The sequence below is a fragment of the Ptychodera flava genome, chromosome 19, assembly GCF_041260155.1.
Source record: "Ptychodera flava strain L36383 chromosome 19, AS_Pfla_20210202, whole genome shotgun sequence".
NCBI classification, from domain to species: Eukaryota; Metazoa; Hemichordata; class Enteropneusta; family Ptychoderidae; genus Ptychodera; species Ptychodera flava.
The window spans coordinates 1,325,022-1,342,511 of NC_091946.1; the positions used below are offsets into that span (position 1 = coordinate 1,325,022).

The following is a 17,490-nucleotide window of genomic DNA, read 5'->3' on the forward strand; positions in this document are numbered from 1 at the left end:
AATAATAATAATAATGTTTATTGCGCAACAACACACTTAAGAAGTGTGGTAAGCAATAATACCTGTAGCGTTCAACGAATTGTGGTAAGGCAAAAATACCTTACAGTCCAACGATACAAGGATTAGGCCCTAATAATAATAGAAAAGTATTTGGAATAGGGACCTAAAGTTAGAAAAGGCAACATTAAAACATCACCGGCAGGGTTTCTATGCCTTGACTGGACACGGTGAACAGTTTTTGTACACTGCAGAGAGCCTGAACAGTACGTAGAGCAACGTACCCGCTTACAAGTGGTGTAACCCCCGTGCGATGCTCTATATGCCGAGTTTGCTTATTTACATAGCATGCATGGCCAAACGTCTGTGTATTTCGCTCAGACAATACTTTCATCTATTCAATTGGTCGGTAATCCTGGTATTAATGTGCTATCGACGAATGCTTTCGACAAAGCAAAAGACTTTCTTGATAGGGAGAGACTGGTCAGGACTTCGGCGCACCCGCCCGAGAAACAACGTTGCATTATGGATTGACCCCAACTGTGACTCTTCCCGGACACTCTTTAGTGAGGTCCTGTGGGACCCAGCGACGTGCCCACTACAAATTATGAATAAGTTAGGGAGTTATATCATGGCCGTCATGTTTCAACAGAATACCGTCTTGAAGTTCACCGAGTTACCGATCGTTGTCTGACATAATGCGCACAGCACAGTACTTGGAAAGGTGATCAAGGAATTTCTTTAGTGTACGCATTACTAGGGAGAGACGTTTTACTCGGAATTCCATCGGCGATCGGTAAGAAAATGAGAGAATATAAAGTTGTGGTGTTAGGAAGCGGTGGAGTCGGCAAAAGCGCCATCACGGTACAGTTCGTCTCAGGAACTTTCGTGGAGAAGTATGATCCCACAATAGAAGACTTCTACCGTAAAGAGATTGAAGTTGACAGCAATCCTGCTATCTTAGAAATACTAGATACAGCTGGTACAGAGCAATTTGCTTCCATGAGAGACTTATACATCAAGAATGGGCAGGGTTTCGTGTTGGTGTACAGTGTCACGGGACAACATACCTTCAGAGATGTTAAACCGCTACGTGAACAGATCCAACGTGTCAAAGGGATGGAAAAGGTTCCTATCATTCTTGTTGGGAATAAATGTGACCTTGAAAAAGAACGTGAAGTTACATTTAGTGATGGGTCGTCACTGGCACAGCAATGGAATTGTCCTTTCTTTGAATCATCTGCAAAGAATACTCAAAATGTCAATGAACTGTTTGCGGAAGTGGTCCGGGAGGTGGCGTCAATATCAGCGAGTCCTACCAAGCAAAAAGGCTGTTGTGTTGTTTTGTAATCAGAAATCAGGTAAGAACTGTTATCACCTTTATTTAAATTTAAATTTAAATTAGCACACTATAGAATTCCGTCGCAATTTTCAACTCTTTGTCTAAGTGTGATTTGCCCAGTTACCGAGTATGGCTGTCACTTTCACTATTAGATCCCCCCTGGAATAGTTCAACAAATGTCAAAGGAAGTGACATCGTCAGACAAAGAGAAGGGAATGATAGAGAGGAAATACTGATGTAAATAGTTTGTCACTTATAGACAGGCAAACTCCGTCAAGAGTACTATGTTTCAGTCCTGTGTATCAATTGTGAAAGTTTTGAAGTAGAACTGTTCTGTGTCTGACATGAAGGGCAGTTCCCTTGACAATGTACACAGCGCTACACCCATTTACAAACTACACTCTACCAAACATGGAGCCCTGTGTCATTGCCTTGCTTGATTGTTAATGCAGCAATTGTTAGTATGACATATTGCGTTGATGCCAGTGCCTTGTTTCCCCACTCAAGGTAAAATCAGATCTTAAAAAATCACAAAAATATCATAAAATTTGTACTCCTTAAAATGTCTTTTTGTGAAACCATCCTCTGCATCAGGCGCCTGCCTCTGCATATAGGATTACATGTACATGTAGTCATGACATGAGAACATTGTTACTCCATTGAGGAAATTAATCATAATTATCAGGTACAATATGATATGAATGCTGTTACTGTAAAGGAAATGACATTTTAATACTCATGAATTATGATAAAATATTTCAGTGAAAATAGAAAAATTTAAATTGTAAATTGGTTATATTGTTATTACTTAGACCTTTTGGCATTAATTGTAACAGCTTGATACATGTTGATCATGGCATTGCTTCAACACTTTGTTCATGTTTCCTTAGAAAACCCTGGCACCACTGAGTAAAGCGCTATTAGCTGTTTTGATGTACTTTAGTCTGGGCTAGAGTACATTTGTCAAAAATAACATTGCATAATATTGTACAGAACCTGATGTGCTTCCAAGGTTAATACCGGTACTTTCAATTTTAACAAACTCTGTACTTGTGGAGAAGAAGAAAAAATGTACTTGAAAGTGTATTGAAAACATTATGAAACATTGTAGCTATTTTCCACTAGACTAATCCTATAGTGAAATGATATTCAGAATCATTTGATACCACCGCCAATGTGTTGATTTAATACCACTACCAGTGTGTTGATTTGATACCACTACCAGTGTGTTGATTTGATACCACTACCAGTGTGTTGATTTGGTACCACTACCAGTGTATTGAATTGACATCACTACCAGTGTGTTGATTTGATACCACTACCAGTGTGATATGATACCACTACCAGTGTGTTGATTTGATACCACTACCAGTGTGTTGATTTGGTACCACTACCAGTGTATTGAATTGACATCACTACCAGTGTGTTGATTTGATACCACTACCAGTGTGATATGATACCACTACCAGTGTGTTGATTTGATACCACTACCAGTGTGTTGATTTGGTACCACTACCAGTGTATTGAATTGACATCACTACCAGTGTGTTGATTTGATACCACTACCAGTGTGATATGATACCACTACCAGTGTATTGAATTGATATCACTAGCAGTGTGTTAATCTGATACCACTACAAGTTTGTTGATTTGATACCACTACCAGTGTGATTTGATACCACTACAAGTGTATTGAATTGATATCACTAGCAGTGTGTTAATCTGATACCACTACAAGTTTGTTGATTTGATACCACTACCAGTGTGTTGATTTGATACCACTACCAGTGTGTTGATTTGATACCACTACCAGTGTGTTAATTGATACCACTACCAGTGTGTTGATTTGATACCACTACCAGTGTATTGAATTGATACCACTACAAGTTTGTTGATTTAATACCACTACAAGTGTATTGATTTGATACCACTACAAGTTTATTGATTTGATACCACTACCAGTGTGATTTGATACCACTACAAGTGTATTGAATTGGTATCAAATAAACAAACTTGTAGTGGTATCAGATTAACACACTGCTGGTGATACCACTACAAGTTTGTTGATTTGATACCACTACAAGTTTGTTGATTTGATACCACTACCAGTGTGATTTGATACCACTACAAGTGTATTGAATTGATATCACCAGCAGTGTGTTAATCTGATACCACTACAAGTTTGTTGATTTGATACCACTACAAGTTTGTTGATTTGATACCACTACAAGTTTGTTGATTTGATACCACTACAAGTGTGTTGATTTGATACCACTACCAGTGTGTTGATTTAATACCTGTTGTAGATGGTTTGAGCAGTTGTGCCTTTTGTAGATTGTTTGACCGGTTGCTGTTGACAAATGACACTGTACGTGCTATAATATGTACTTCACATACATGCAGGTAATAATATCATAGAAAGATCATCTCAAAACAGAGGGAAATGTAACAGTTTCACTCAATCACAGAGCAAAGAAATTAAGCTATCATGGACTGCAAAGAGCCGTAAAACAATGCTGTTAACAAAAACCGCAGCAGTTACAGTTGGTACTTTTTGATCCAGTCCATGCTCCCTACCCATTTTTTTTCCTGCATTGTTTTAGATAGCTGTGATAGTCATTTCATGTAAAGTTTCAATTTAGCACAGTCAACAATGACATACCAACTAAAGTACCAGAGAAATGAACCATGCTGCCCTTCTCTTGTGCTTTTGTGACATTGTCTCAGTCTACCTAAACAAGATATCAATATTTTGATGATTATTTTTATCAATAATATCAATAATTTTTATATTTTTTATTATGCCAAGAAAATGTTTTGGAGTAGTATTTAATGATAGATGAAAACCCTGTTATTTCGTATTTTCGCTTAAATTAATTGAACTTTTAATGTACTTTAACCATCCTGCCATAGTGTACCGGTACAGTCCATTTACTGGTAAAAGATGGCAGTATGGACTAGTTGAGATTTGATTGCATCTGTAATATACTGATAGCAGTTGATGGAGCAGCCTCAGCCTAAGCCCTATTCGTCGCTTTCGGCCTTCGTCCACACTCCGTCTAGCCTCAAGATCCACTTTTAGTACTGTGGCATAAAAAACAGCTCATTTGAAAGTGAATGGTCTTCAGGAGAGACGATGATGTCACTGGCGTCCCTTTGAAAGTCAATCAGCCCAAATGTTCCTCTCATGATTGGCCAATGATTAAATGGGTGTTGCTCATAAACTAGCCAGAGAACGGTTAGTTTATGAGCTAGTTTATAAGCACCTCCCATTTAATCATCGGCCAATCATGAGAGGAATATTTGGGCTGATTGACTTTCAAAGGGACGCCAATGACATCATCGTCTCTCCTGGAGACCGTTCACTTTCAAATGAGCTGTTTTTTATGCTACAGTGCTAAAAGTGGATCTCGAGGCTAGAGGGAGTGTGGATGGACTAAGTCCGAAAGCAATGAATAGGGTCTAGGCTAGAGCACCATGAACTTCACAAATGGTGTTTGCTGCCATAAGTGTAAGAGTGTTCTCTACACTATTGCCACTCAGACTTTACTTCTCTGCCATGACAGACACATGCTTCCAGACAAAAATGATACAATAATTTAATATCATATACAACTCAGTCTAAGGGAGCTAATCATACTCAGGGTGCTTCATCACAAGTCTTAGGATGATATTTATCATTGATAAAATTCTTTGAGACACATCCCTGCAGCTATCACACATGGACATGCTTTCCCTTGAGGTACATGTACATGTATATGTATCGTGACCTCACTCTGTAAGAAGGATGAATTTGCTACTAATAGACCATGGCATGGCCATGCCAGGACTTACATGTATGTCAGTCAGTCATCATAATTGTTGCAAGATGAATTATCTCTTTTCCTAGTGCGATTGATATGTATGTACCAGTATTCATCAATTTTCATTTGGCCATTGTCATGAGGTATGAGTAAATTTCACTGTTTAATGCTATGTGTAGTTTTATGTAATGTAGCATGACTATTGATGATAAGTTGAGCACTCCCTGACTCTCATTGGCTAGCATTGATAAAAGCCCTGACTCTCATTGGCTAGCATTGATAAAAGCCCTGACTCTCATTGGCTAGCATTGATAAAAGCCCTGACTCTCATTGGCTAGTCTCATGGCTAGCATTGATAAAAGCCCTGACTCTAATTGGCTAGCATTGATAAAAGCCCTGACTCTCATTGGCTAGCATTGATAAAAGCCCTGACTCTCATTGGCTAGCATTGATAAAAGCCCTGACTCTCATTGGCTAGCATTGATAAAGCCCTGACTCTCATTGGCTAGCATTGATAAAAGCCCTGACTCTCATTGGCTAGCATTGATAAAAGCCCTGACTCTCATTGGCTAGCATTGATAAAAGCCCTGACTCTCATTGGCTAGCATTGATAAAAGCCCTGACTCTCATTGGCTAGCATTGATAAAAGTGATGTTGATGGCAAATATTTGAGGTATCAGCCATGAAAGTTGCAGTAACAAGTCACTGTTCTATTCCTGTTCTGCATCAACTGAAATGCTTGGAGTAGCACACATGAAAGTTAATGGTTTAATAGTTCAGGATTTCATCAGCTGACTGTCTTGTTTGCAGTAATCAACATACCACTTGCTGATATCTACATATGTCCTTTTCACATCATCACTTGCTGTTCACAAAATGGTGAAAACTGAAATCAAACCTTTACATATTATAAAACAGTTATGTTACGAGTGAAAATTCTGAGGAAAAACTAAAAAATATAAATATGTGATTAATATATTTAGTTACAAATAAATATTCAAGAGTACGACTATATCCAGGTAAATCTATATTATATGACCATGCCCTGCCCGTCGCATTTTGATTGGTCGAGCTGAACCACGTGACTGACCACAAATACACAGTAATGGTTCGTTTACATGCCCGTGAATATGAATAATAAGATTAACAACTCAAAGTATCGTAACTTTACAGCTAAAACATAAATCATAATCAATCACAAAATAAAATGGAGCACTTGTAGGTCAAGTTGAGATACTTTTTTTCTGAAAACATCTCCGGATATGCAATTTTTTACAGCGCGCGTGACAGTGCGTCGAGTATTGCTCAGTTTCTGGGGCCAAGTTGTCGTTCGCTCCTGAAATTTTCGGAAATGTTGACGGTTTTCTTGGGTTTGCTGATAATATAATGGAAATAACAGACTCCGCTCTGACCATTAACGTTTATTTGTGGGCACGGGCTCGAGGAAAGCCAAATTAATGGGCTTGGCAAGCCTCGCCCGTTAATTTTTGGCTTTCCTCTCGCCCTTGCCCACAAATAAACGTTAATGGTCAGCGCGTTGCCCGTTATTTCTATAGTATGATCCTGTTATCTGGTCTGGTGGTCCTGAAATCTAGTTTTGTGGTCTGGTGTTGTAATCTAGTTGTCCTTTAATCATTCTTTATTGGAAAATTGTGCTGCTATGTATTTATTTGTCCAACCAGATGGATTTCAAATCTTCTGGTCCAAACCAAAACATCTTTGGTCCTTGGTGGTACATATTTAAAGTTGCTGAGCCTTGATGACTTTATGCTGCAGTTGATTTGATCCATGTGAACACAGAACCCATCAACATTTGTCATGGAGTAGCATGAAATCAGTTGCAAAGATTCAAAAATTTTGTAAAGATGATTTTAAGTAATTGGCTGCAAGGGACTGAACAAATATTTGGTATCAATAGTGTTTGCATATGCTGAATACACATGTAGATTTTTTGTCTGAGTCATGTTAGTATTGATTTGATGTGATGTTACTGATCAGGGTGTATCATTCACCATTTCCATTCAACAGAGAACCATAAAAAGTAGTCATGTATTGATTTCACTATGATGGTCTTCTATTCATAGTGTCATGCACTAAATACTTTGTTTCTGCTCTTTATGTTCAGTAGAGGTACATGCATGCCGTTACACCATACAATAAAGGGTCTTACGGTATGGCAGCTATTGATTTCACATTTATGCTTTTCCAAATTAATGTTTGTGTATGCACACTGACTTCATTCCATGGTATCCTAAGTTATATTGTTATGTATTGATTTTCTTAAATCTCAATTTACCCTTCCTGACAAAAATCAGTCAAGAACACAGGTATTTTAATTTGTTGTATATTTGGTAGTGTTTTGGTCAGTAGCTGTGATCAAACAGAGCAAAATGCCAATCTAATTCCACAAGTTGGCAAAACATTGGACCGGAAGGTCAACATGGTGGTTGCCATTTGGTCCATTCATATGCAAATAAAGACTCCCTAGCTGCTTCAGTTCGTTTTTGCAACTTTCAAAACCGCCTGACTATATTGAAATAGATACCTTGGAAAGCAGATGTCATACTTTTCCTATGGTCAACAAAATTTTTTATCAAAAATTGTTATTCATTATTGCATTGTTTATTCTCTTTGGCAACATAAATATTTCTTATTCTTTGAAGAAATATCGAATATTTTTTTAGATACAACTAAAAAAATCTAAAATGAATTCATAATTTTGAAAAAACACAACTCGTATATCTTCATCCAATGAAAATTGTAAACTTGAACTGTGTACTTACATGTACAAATCTATTGAGTAGAGTACCCTGAATAAAGGATTTCATGCAGAGTCACTCCAAAATGTTTTCACAAGGAACATTGTAATATCATCATTATTATACTTCATCATTTTTATTGACCAAATGAACACTGAACAACTTTAAATTCACTCTGCTTGATCTTGAAGGTCCAGAAGGAATCTAAATTTCAGGTGTGATTAATCAAAATTACCATTTTCTTTACTCATTTTTTGAATTCATCTTAAAATTACATGCAGCTGATATTAAAAACTGTTCCTAGTAAGACATTTATGAATGAGCCTTAGGTATATAGAACACAAAATGATTCTTAATCAGTTGCTTTTTGTGATAGCATATTTCATTGTACAGTCACTCTAGGAAAGCCATTTTTGTCATCCTTCACAGTAATAAATTCTTCTGTAATTGAATTTGCTGAACTTTGACTTACAAATAGATTATAGTTATTGCCTATGATGAAATGAAAGTAGTGATAAACTCAACATAATGTCCTGTACCAGAGGTTGTAATACAGAGAGAATCAATACTTTACATATACATGTGTATTTCTAGATATGTCTTATGTATTCAAAGATATTCCCAGCAATGTCCTGTTGAATAATTTAAAGGAACAATATCTTTAACTTCAGATGATGTTCCATCATTTTCTTCAAGAAAAGAAGTACATTTTCTCATTCTCTCCTTGAAGTAATTTGTGGTTCAAAATATGAAGAATGCCAAACATAACATTGTGTACAAAAAGAATAAGTTTTAGAGGAAGGAATTCTAGTCTGGTGTAACATTTAGAAGTCAACACAAATTTTGATGTTACACAAAGAAAGACTTTGCTTACAAGTTGAACACCAGCCACTGCCAAGCAGAACAAGAAAGTATATTTTAACAAACAATAATGGAAAATATATCCAAAGTTACTGCTAACGGAGATTTAAGGAAACTTCCAAATGATTTTCTCAGATGAACTATAACAATAATCTAATGTGAATAATTACTTTCAGGCAATAGATATATTTTAACATCGTCTCACAAAGAACTGTTCCACTCTGTGATGGTTCTTTGTCGGAGTCATGTGACATCTGTGGAATCTAGCCATACATTTATAGAATGAAGAATTCAGTGTGACCTGAATGCATTGTACAGGAAATTTCAGCAGACAAGATTGTCAGCAAACTCATCAATCTTCTTTCCTTTTTTCTTACTTCAGGAATCCATGCATGTTAGGATCTTAGAATATAACAGACACCAGAGGATTGACCGTAGCAGTAATTTCAACTGTGAAACCTGACGACAAATATCATCACAGCGGTGAAACCCAAGGACAAATTTCACCAAGACGGTGTTTTGTTTTCAAGTCTTCCAAAATACATGTATACCTATTACTACAGCTAAAGATTGACCCACCATAGAGTATAATTTGATTGAATTATAGTTAGAAAAAGGTAAGGTTTTTGAAAGGAAATAGAAGTCGACCCATCTAAAGATGGATCTAACCTATTTACATTTTTAACCAGCAAACCTAAATTGTTAGTGTGCTGGGAACTCATACCTTATACAGGTGTTTTGTAAACCAAGAACTGCCTACTGTACCAATCTTACATCTTACATATTTACAATTCTGATCTCTCGAATGACTTGTGTCAGGATTGCATGAAATATTGCTCTGCAACTATGGTGACATAAATTACTAATTCCAATATGTGACAGCCAACCAAGGTCAGATGACTTCTCATTTTTATTAAATATTCATATTTTATTAACATTGTTTATAATGAACCAACATTTAATCATTGACAACATCACAGCAGCCAACACAATATTCCTATTCAAAAAAAGTTGTGGTGACTTGCCAGAATTATCATGATGTATGTATACTTGACAAGATACATATAATCTTAGCAAAAACTTGCCCTAAATATAAATTGTTGGAAGCGATAAGGATGCATTGAGATACGTGTTACTATCTATCTGTCATTAATTCGGATCGGTTATTTACCTTGGCAGCACACCTGTTTCATTTGCATTTTTACACTGGAAAAATGGTATTATCAGTAGCTAGAAAAGATTTAGACAAAAGTCTATGAATCACCATGGATTTATTCTGTTGATAATGCTCTTAAAATGTTTACAATCATATTTTATAAACAGGAAGGAACAGGGCATAATATATATAAAACAAATTGCCAAAAACTTAAAGGTTTCAAATATAATTGTGGTCCACAAATATTTCACACCAATAGAAACATTCTATTTTACTCAGACCAATTTTCTGACCCAAATGAAATGTATTTGTCTGTCAGATTTGAGATTTCATAAATAGTTATTTTTAACATCTCCAAGTTGACCCACACACCAAAATTTTCATATGCAAATTATATGAATGTTAAAATTACAAGTCGTAGAAGTATGACCTGAATTATTTGAATAAAGCCATGGCACATGTATTCCAAAAATCAATTAAACACAGATATTTTAGGAGTCATTATTTGAGTGATTTATTCTGAAGCAATGGTGTGAAACATTGAAGTTATTGTTACTGATAGCCATAGATCACATGTCTGGTAGAATTGATAATCTATTTATAGCAAATGAAACAAATTGCTGCCTCTGAATAACAAAAGTCAGATCTGAATTTGAATCTGGTGATCTACCCTAAAATACACAGTGCTGTGTTGCCCTTTCCGAAATCTCTCCTTGATATTATTAACACTCTACATGTATGAATGCATCATTTAAAGGGATAGTAATTGTAATGTTTGATAGTTTCTTTATATTTTCATATTAACATTGCATTTGTATATTGTCTAATGATTGGTTTGTATGCAATACAAATCATTATATTTGTCAAAAACCAGTGAAGAGTTATATTCAGTTGTCAACAATAATCACAACAATACATTGAGCTTGTTGTGAGCAAATGTAGCATGCTTCCATGTACTACAGAGTGTGGAACAAGAAATTAAATGTTGTTGAAATATTTTGAACAAAAATGAAAATCTATAACAACAGACTCTTTTAAGTACTTCTTCTAAAATACTTATACTTTTTCTCTTTTTTTTTTTCATGGCTATGATGTATTTTGAACAAATGAAAATACGTTGGTCACCATACTCTGAATTACATAATGATCAAAAGTACAAGCAATGTATTTCAGGATGGGAGAAACAGTTCACAATAAGGTCAAAAGCTCACAATGAGGTCAGAGTTTCCTTTGAAAGTAGTGAACAGTATTATTTCTCAAGAAAGCCTCATTCTCACTGCAGAAAGTATATGTAAATTTTCTAGGCAAAATTGAAATCTCAAAAAATTATCAAAGTTGAAATACATGTACATGATGAAGTCCTACTTTGAAACGTCCTTTTTTCAATATAGTGCCAATAGAATGTTGCAGCTATATGGATGAAATTCATGAGACCTATTTTAAAGTAACCTGTGAATATCAAATGCTGGTTATACCGGTCAATGGAATCCTGTTTTTGTCTTGATAATATTGCTTTAGCTGCAAGCAATGATTTTTTTATCACAGATATTTGAGCTGTACATAAGTAAATATCATCAAATAAATAAATTAGCATGAGTTTAAGCAGCAGACAATTAGTCTGAAGTGAAGTAGGACATCCTGTACATAGAGACTGTTCAAGTCAGTCGACTTAAAAACAACTCATCTATCAATTTGTATTTTTCCATTTTACCATTTATCCATAATTGTGTAACAGAAGTTTTAACCATTCACAGTATTTATATAAAGTGTTGAGTAGTAAGAGTGGGGGATGGGGTTGCCTTTGGGGTGGGTGACCCAGACAAGAGGTCTCTATGGTTGACAATGATGGGGTGCAAGGCAAAGCAGTCAAGGTCACACTTACCATACAGTATTGTGTTTGACGTGTGACATTTCAGAATGATGGATGGTCTTACAAATTTTACTTCACATTCATTTTGAGAGTCAAACCCTGAACAAAATGCAGTCTTTAGTAATTATTTCCACCTTGACAACAAAGTATTACATGCACATTGTAAAGCTAGAGACACAATTTCAACACAGAAAAGTGTTAATGCTTAAGACAAGATTAACAACTGCTATTAACCTTTGCAGTGTTGTAAGTCCAAAGTGTATATAAATCATTGTTAACGTTGCTGCATTAATATCTTTCTAAGTCCCACCAATGGATCATGTCTTCCCAATCCACACAACAGTCTTCTATTCAGTCTGATATGTCTTTGTTTTATAGTGCCTTCAGATTCTATTGCATGTACTCTAGTAATTAACATCATCCATTCAAGGTCTAACGATTCAAATCCAAAATTAACCAACCCAACGAATCAGGCTATTTCAACATGTGGAGTCTTACCATCTAGTCCGTACATGTGTATAGTTAGCATGATTTAAAACCATTGTAATTTGTATCTTAAGACTTTTCATGGTGTTGAATCATCAAGTTTTGTTAGATTGACACTGAAATATGCCATAATGGTCACAGATCAAGACTTACATTGCATGTAGTATCATTCTTATCACAGTCACCAGAAGAGGGACTGTGTTCCAACGTAACCTAATTTTGAATAGTTAAGTTTACATTTGTGTACTCAAGTCAAGGTTAACCAATTTCAAAGACAGTGACCTTGCCATTGATGTGAGCATTTTTGATAATGAACTCTTAGATTACATAAATCAAGTAGAACTAAAGACAAGAGTAAGTAATGCTAGAGATATCCTATTTAATCAATGATCATGATAACATTGAACTTGACAGAAAATTGTAATACCAGATAGTTTTTCATTTAAACTGCGGAAACAAAACATTTTAGCATACCAATTTGTAAAGTTCTTTCCAAACTGTGACCATTTTACTGAAGATAACTCCCTGTATTGATGACTTCAATAGTCAAGATGCAATAGTCATTTTAAACTCTGGTACCAATACTTGCCAGTGAGTGGTTTGTGTTACAGTCACTGTCCAATATTGAATGCAGTACAGTCACAGTCCAATATTGCATGCAGATTGAAAGTTTTAAATACAAACATACTTTGCAAAACGCCAAATCTAGATATTATATAGATACAGCATTTTGACAAACAATATACCATAACAGTAAAAGATGCATGGAAACTCTTGCTAATGAAGATTTTGTCATTGAAATGTACAAAGTGGATGTGTAATAAGATCTATTCTGTCAAGTTTTATTAGAAGTTGAAAGTTGACTGTTTATTTCTTTTGTGTCACAGATTCACTTTGTGTCAAAGTGTCACTTTGTGTCAATGGTGTCACTTTGTGTCATGATGTCATGCTGTGTCACAGTGTCACATTTTGTCACAGCACCATTGTGGTCTTGATGACCCAGTAATTGTAACAACATAGACACATTGTTTCAGTTCCCCTCACAATGAGAACAAATACTGCCCTCTAGCATGGGTGATAGAAATCTCAAGGCCATCAGCTATTACTCTTTAGATTTTACCAAGAGTTTGAAAAAATGCCGATGCTTTACAGATTGAAGCATTAATTTTATTTTGACAGAATTTTGATATATTACTTCATTGTATGGTTTCAGGAAACAATTGACAACAATAAACAATTGTGTGTTTATCGGTATCATTCAAAGCACAAAGTCATGTAGACTGAAGTGATTCATGAATGGCAATCAGTCGCAAGTGTTCCTAGACTATTCTGATATCAATGTATTCTGATGTAGCAGCATTTCAAGATTTCATTTGTTCTCTGCTTCATAGCTGATAATGACTTAACCTTGAACTCAAATGTCATCAGCAAATGTGACGTACTTTAAAATCATAAGTACACTTTTAATAGTTGGTATTGATTGAATTTTATCTTGGCTATTAGGAAACCATCACTTTCACCTTGTATGAACTTTTAGGTCATGCATTGTCAGCAGTGTGTCCACCATGTATAAGTAAGATTCATGATGTAAAAATCTGGCGGTCAGACTGACGTAAAATTTGCTAGTTTTGACTCAAATTTTGATTTCTTTGATTAAATATATTATTTTAGACTTTTTTCTGTGTGTAGATTTTTAACTGATGCATTGTAACATGTAAAATTTACATTGGTTGATTTATCCATAGCTCTGTCAGTAATAACTATTTGTAGCTTGAAATATCAGAATGGAAAAAATTTAGAATAACTCAAAGCATAAACTGATGAAAACAGGATGTGCCAAACAACTCAAGTCTAGTATTATTATATTTGATATATATGTATATTCCCTTGGGATCAATGCTATACTGTTGCTTATGTATAAAATGATACTTACAATGATGTATCTACATTTTTCACATACTTCTCTGTGATTTTTGTTAAAAACTTAAATATTAGATTAACATATTCATGTTACATCCTATGTAGATCAATGTGCATATTGACAGTGTAGTACATTTCATGTGTGTCAGTAGATTTGTCAGTAGATTTGTATGTATTATACACTTTGTGCATTTCTTGTGATCTTATTTTTAGCCACTTTAGGTGATTTTCAAGAAACTTCAAGAGTAGATTTTTGGATGAAATATTTTTTCATGTTTTTAAAAGACTAAATCTTTAACCCAAATTATTCTGTATTTCAATAAAAGTGCCGTTGTTCATGATTTTAGCTTAAAGCATTGAGGCAATGCAAATAGGGGCATTTGTTTGTGTTTATGGATACTTTGCACTATTACAGTAACAAATTTTCTATGTGCTGTGCACTTTGTGACATTACTTTTCAAACCTGTAGTGTCAATTCAAGACATCTATCGATGGTGAACAGACCACATTCAAAGATTTTCACTTTGAATGTTATCTATATCTATATTCTACAGGCTGAGGCTTGTATAGATTTCAAAAGGAATTCATAATGCGAAGTCACAAATGTCATCAAGAAAAGATGAGCAGCTTTTTGGACCTGCACTCTGAATTCATGCTTTTTATATAATATAAACTTTTATTTGTTAAATGAAGACATGTCACTTGAATCAAATGAAAAATAAAATATCTATTTTGATATGTACAGAGTAAAAAGTCATAAATAACAAATCTTAAGACTGGTTTGTTATCATACAAGAAACTTAAGGTTTCATCATATCTTTGACAAGGTAATGCAGACAACATCTTTGGAATTGGAAATAGATGATAAATTTTAGAAGGGTTTATCATGGCTGTATCATTGTTGTATTTACAATATATATAGATAAGACTTGTGCTTCTACTCTACATCATCAAAACAATTCTGTAAATTTCAAGTGATGCATAGATCTCAAGATCTTCAATTTGAAAATATTATTTGATTCAAAAGTTTTGAAAGAAAAATATTCCTAGAATTCCATGCACAGACACTAGTAGAACTGCAACACTCACAATGTATTTGTATACAGTTGATATAATTTTCAACATTCAGTGACTTGGTGTTTGTAAATGCTGGCATACAACATGTCACAGAGGAAGAAGCTACATTGTACATCTTTCTGATGACGTCTCTCACAATTGAAAATTTTACTCATTTCTTTTATTGTAATACATTTGACATGGTCTCTTTGACGATGAATATTGTGTTTTTGTTTTACTATCATTTCAAGTTTAAATAGAAGTGATTTATATTTTCAAATGTTATCTTCAGAGTCATGTATTTGCTGCCTTTTAGTGTAAGTCTTTGTTAACTTTCTTGTACTCCTTCCTTTTCAAGTTATTATAATTCCAAAATGTAAAGAAAAAAGACGGCTGAAATACTATTTTTTATGGTTTCATATGCAGATAAATCACACTAACCCACATAAACTGTGTTTTGTTAACTAGTTGTGCAATCCTAACAGTTCAATAGTTTAATAAATCCTAATATCATGAAGTGTTGTTGTATGTTGTGTGTTCATATTTCTGACATCCATGACAATATACTGAATGTGATCAAAGTCTTAGTTCAAGAACAGTCATTCAAAACAGTTGTCACAGTGTGAGATTCTAGATAATGAAATCCCAAGCAGTTTACAAACAAAGATAAAAATCAGGCAATATAGTCAGATGCATTCTGCGGGCATATACAAGTGCACACACACACAAGGTGTCAGCCATTGATCAATCTTGCTGTAGGTGTCATGTTTATATTATAGTAGCCACATTCTACACAAATCTTATTTGCAAATGGCTGTTTATTGCAGAATTATACTTACTATTATGCCGCTTTTTATTTGCTAGAAATATCTTTGAAGTTAAAACAAATGTTTATTTCATATACTCACTGTGTAGATTGTAGCTGAGATGGTTTATTAGTCCCCACGGACACCGTCCGGGGGACCTAGAGGTTTGGTCATGTCTGTGCATGCATGCATGCGTGTGTCCAACCATTCACGCAGATATCTCAGAGACGCCTGGAGTGATTTCGTTCAAACTTGGTACAAGGATTATTACCTATGCCATACATATGCACGTTGATTTGTTTTACGATCCGATCCAATATGGCCCTCTGGCGGCCATTTTATTTCCTGTATTTGATGTTAGTGCGTATGTTCACGCAAATTTCTCAGTGATGCTAGGAACGATTCCATTCAAACTTGGTACATAGATTACTCTATATGTTATACATATGCACATTGATTTTTGTTTCGATCCGGTCTAAAATGGCTGTGTGGCGGCCATTTTGTTTCCTATATTTGACGACTGTGCGTTCATTCATGTTGCATTGAAAGTTGGTACATATATTAATACCTATCACATATATATGCACGCCGATTTTTGTAATGATGAGATCAAAAATGGCTGTGTGGCGGCCGTTTTCTTTCCTGTATTTGATATACATCCACAGGGGTTCAAGGATGGTATTAATATTAATGCTTTGTCCATGCATAGGGGCTTATGAATGCAGATATCTGAGATATGCCTGTGCCAATTCTTTTTAAACTTGGTACAAGGATACTACACTATGGCATACATATGCAGGTCCATTTATATTGGTGTAGCGTGCATAATTAGTGCTAATTTGCATAATTTGGGATTAGAGTGCTGTTTCTGGTGCCACTGTGCCAAATTTGATGAAACTTTGTGCAGATGTTTTCCACACAGAGTTCTAATATCAGTCAATGACATATGTCAGTATTGCATCAATTAATTGCTAATTTGCATATTTGATGAATTTTTGCACTTAGGGTGTCATGTTTAGAATAAACTGCAACAGATTTAATGAAACAAATGGTACAAACCTTTAGCACATAGCCCTACAATAGTGTACAAAGACACTAAGCAGTATCATGTTAATTAATTGCTAATTTACATAGCTGGTTCCTTTTCCTAATTAGTGGGCTAGCTCCAGAAATACTGTTTTAAATTTTATGAAATGTGGTGAAGATGTTGATCTGTCAGCATTATAATACTAAGTGAACACATTAAGGAGTATCATGTCAATTAATTGCTTATTTACATATTTAATGAACTTTCATAATTATCGTCATATGTCTAATAATACTGCATCAAATTTAATGAAACATGGTACAGATTTTTTCCTACCAGTAGTCAAATGGCGTGCAATGATATGTAGCAGTTTCTTATCAATTAATTGCTTATTTGCATATTTAATG

General features: G+C 34.9%; 1 protein-coding gene across 1 annotated transcript; it reads left to right on the forward strand.

Moving 5' to 3' along the window:
• Nucleotides 1-372: 372 nt before the first annotated feature.
• Nucleotides 373-15,767, forward strand: LOC139118331 (ras-related protein Rap-2c-like). The gene is made up of 2 exons (XM_070681593.1): nucleotides 373-1,358; nucleotides 9,145-15,767. The coding sequence occupies exon 1, from the start codon at nucleotides 802-804 to the stop codon at nucleotides 1,345-1,347; it is 546 nt and encodes a 181-aa protein (XP_070537694.1). The 5' UTR covers nucleotides 373-801; the 3' UTR covers nucleotides 1,348-1,358; nucleotides 9,145-15,767.
• Nucleotides 15,768-17,490: the final 1,723 nt, after the last annotated feature.

Bases quoted from the DNA above. Each gene is read 5' to 3' on its own strand.
- LOC139118331 (XM_070681593.1), top strand. From the start codon at position 802: ATGAGAGAATATAAAGTTGTGGTGTTAGGAAGCGGTGGAGTCGGCAAA.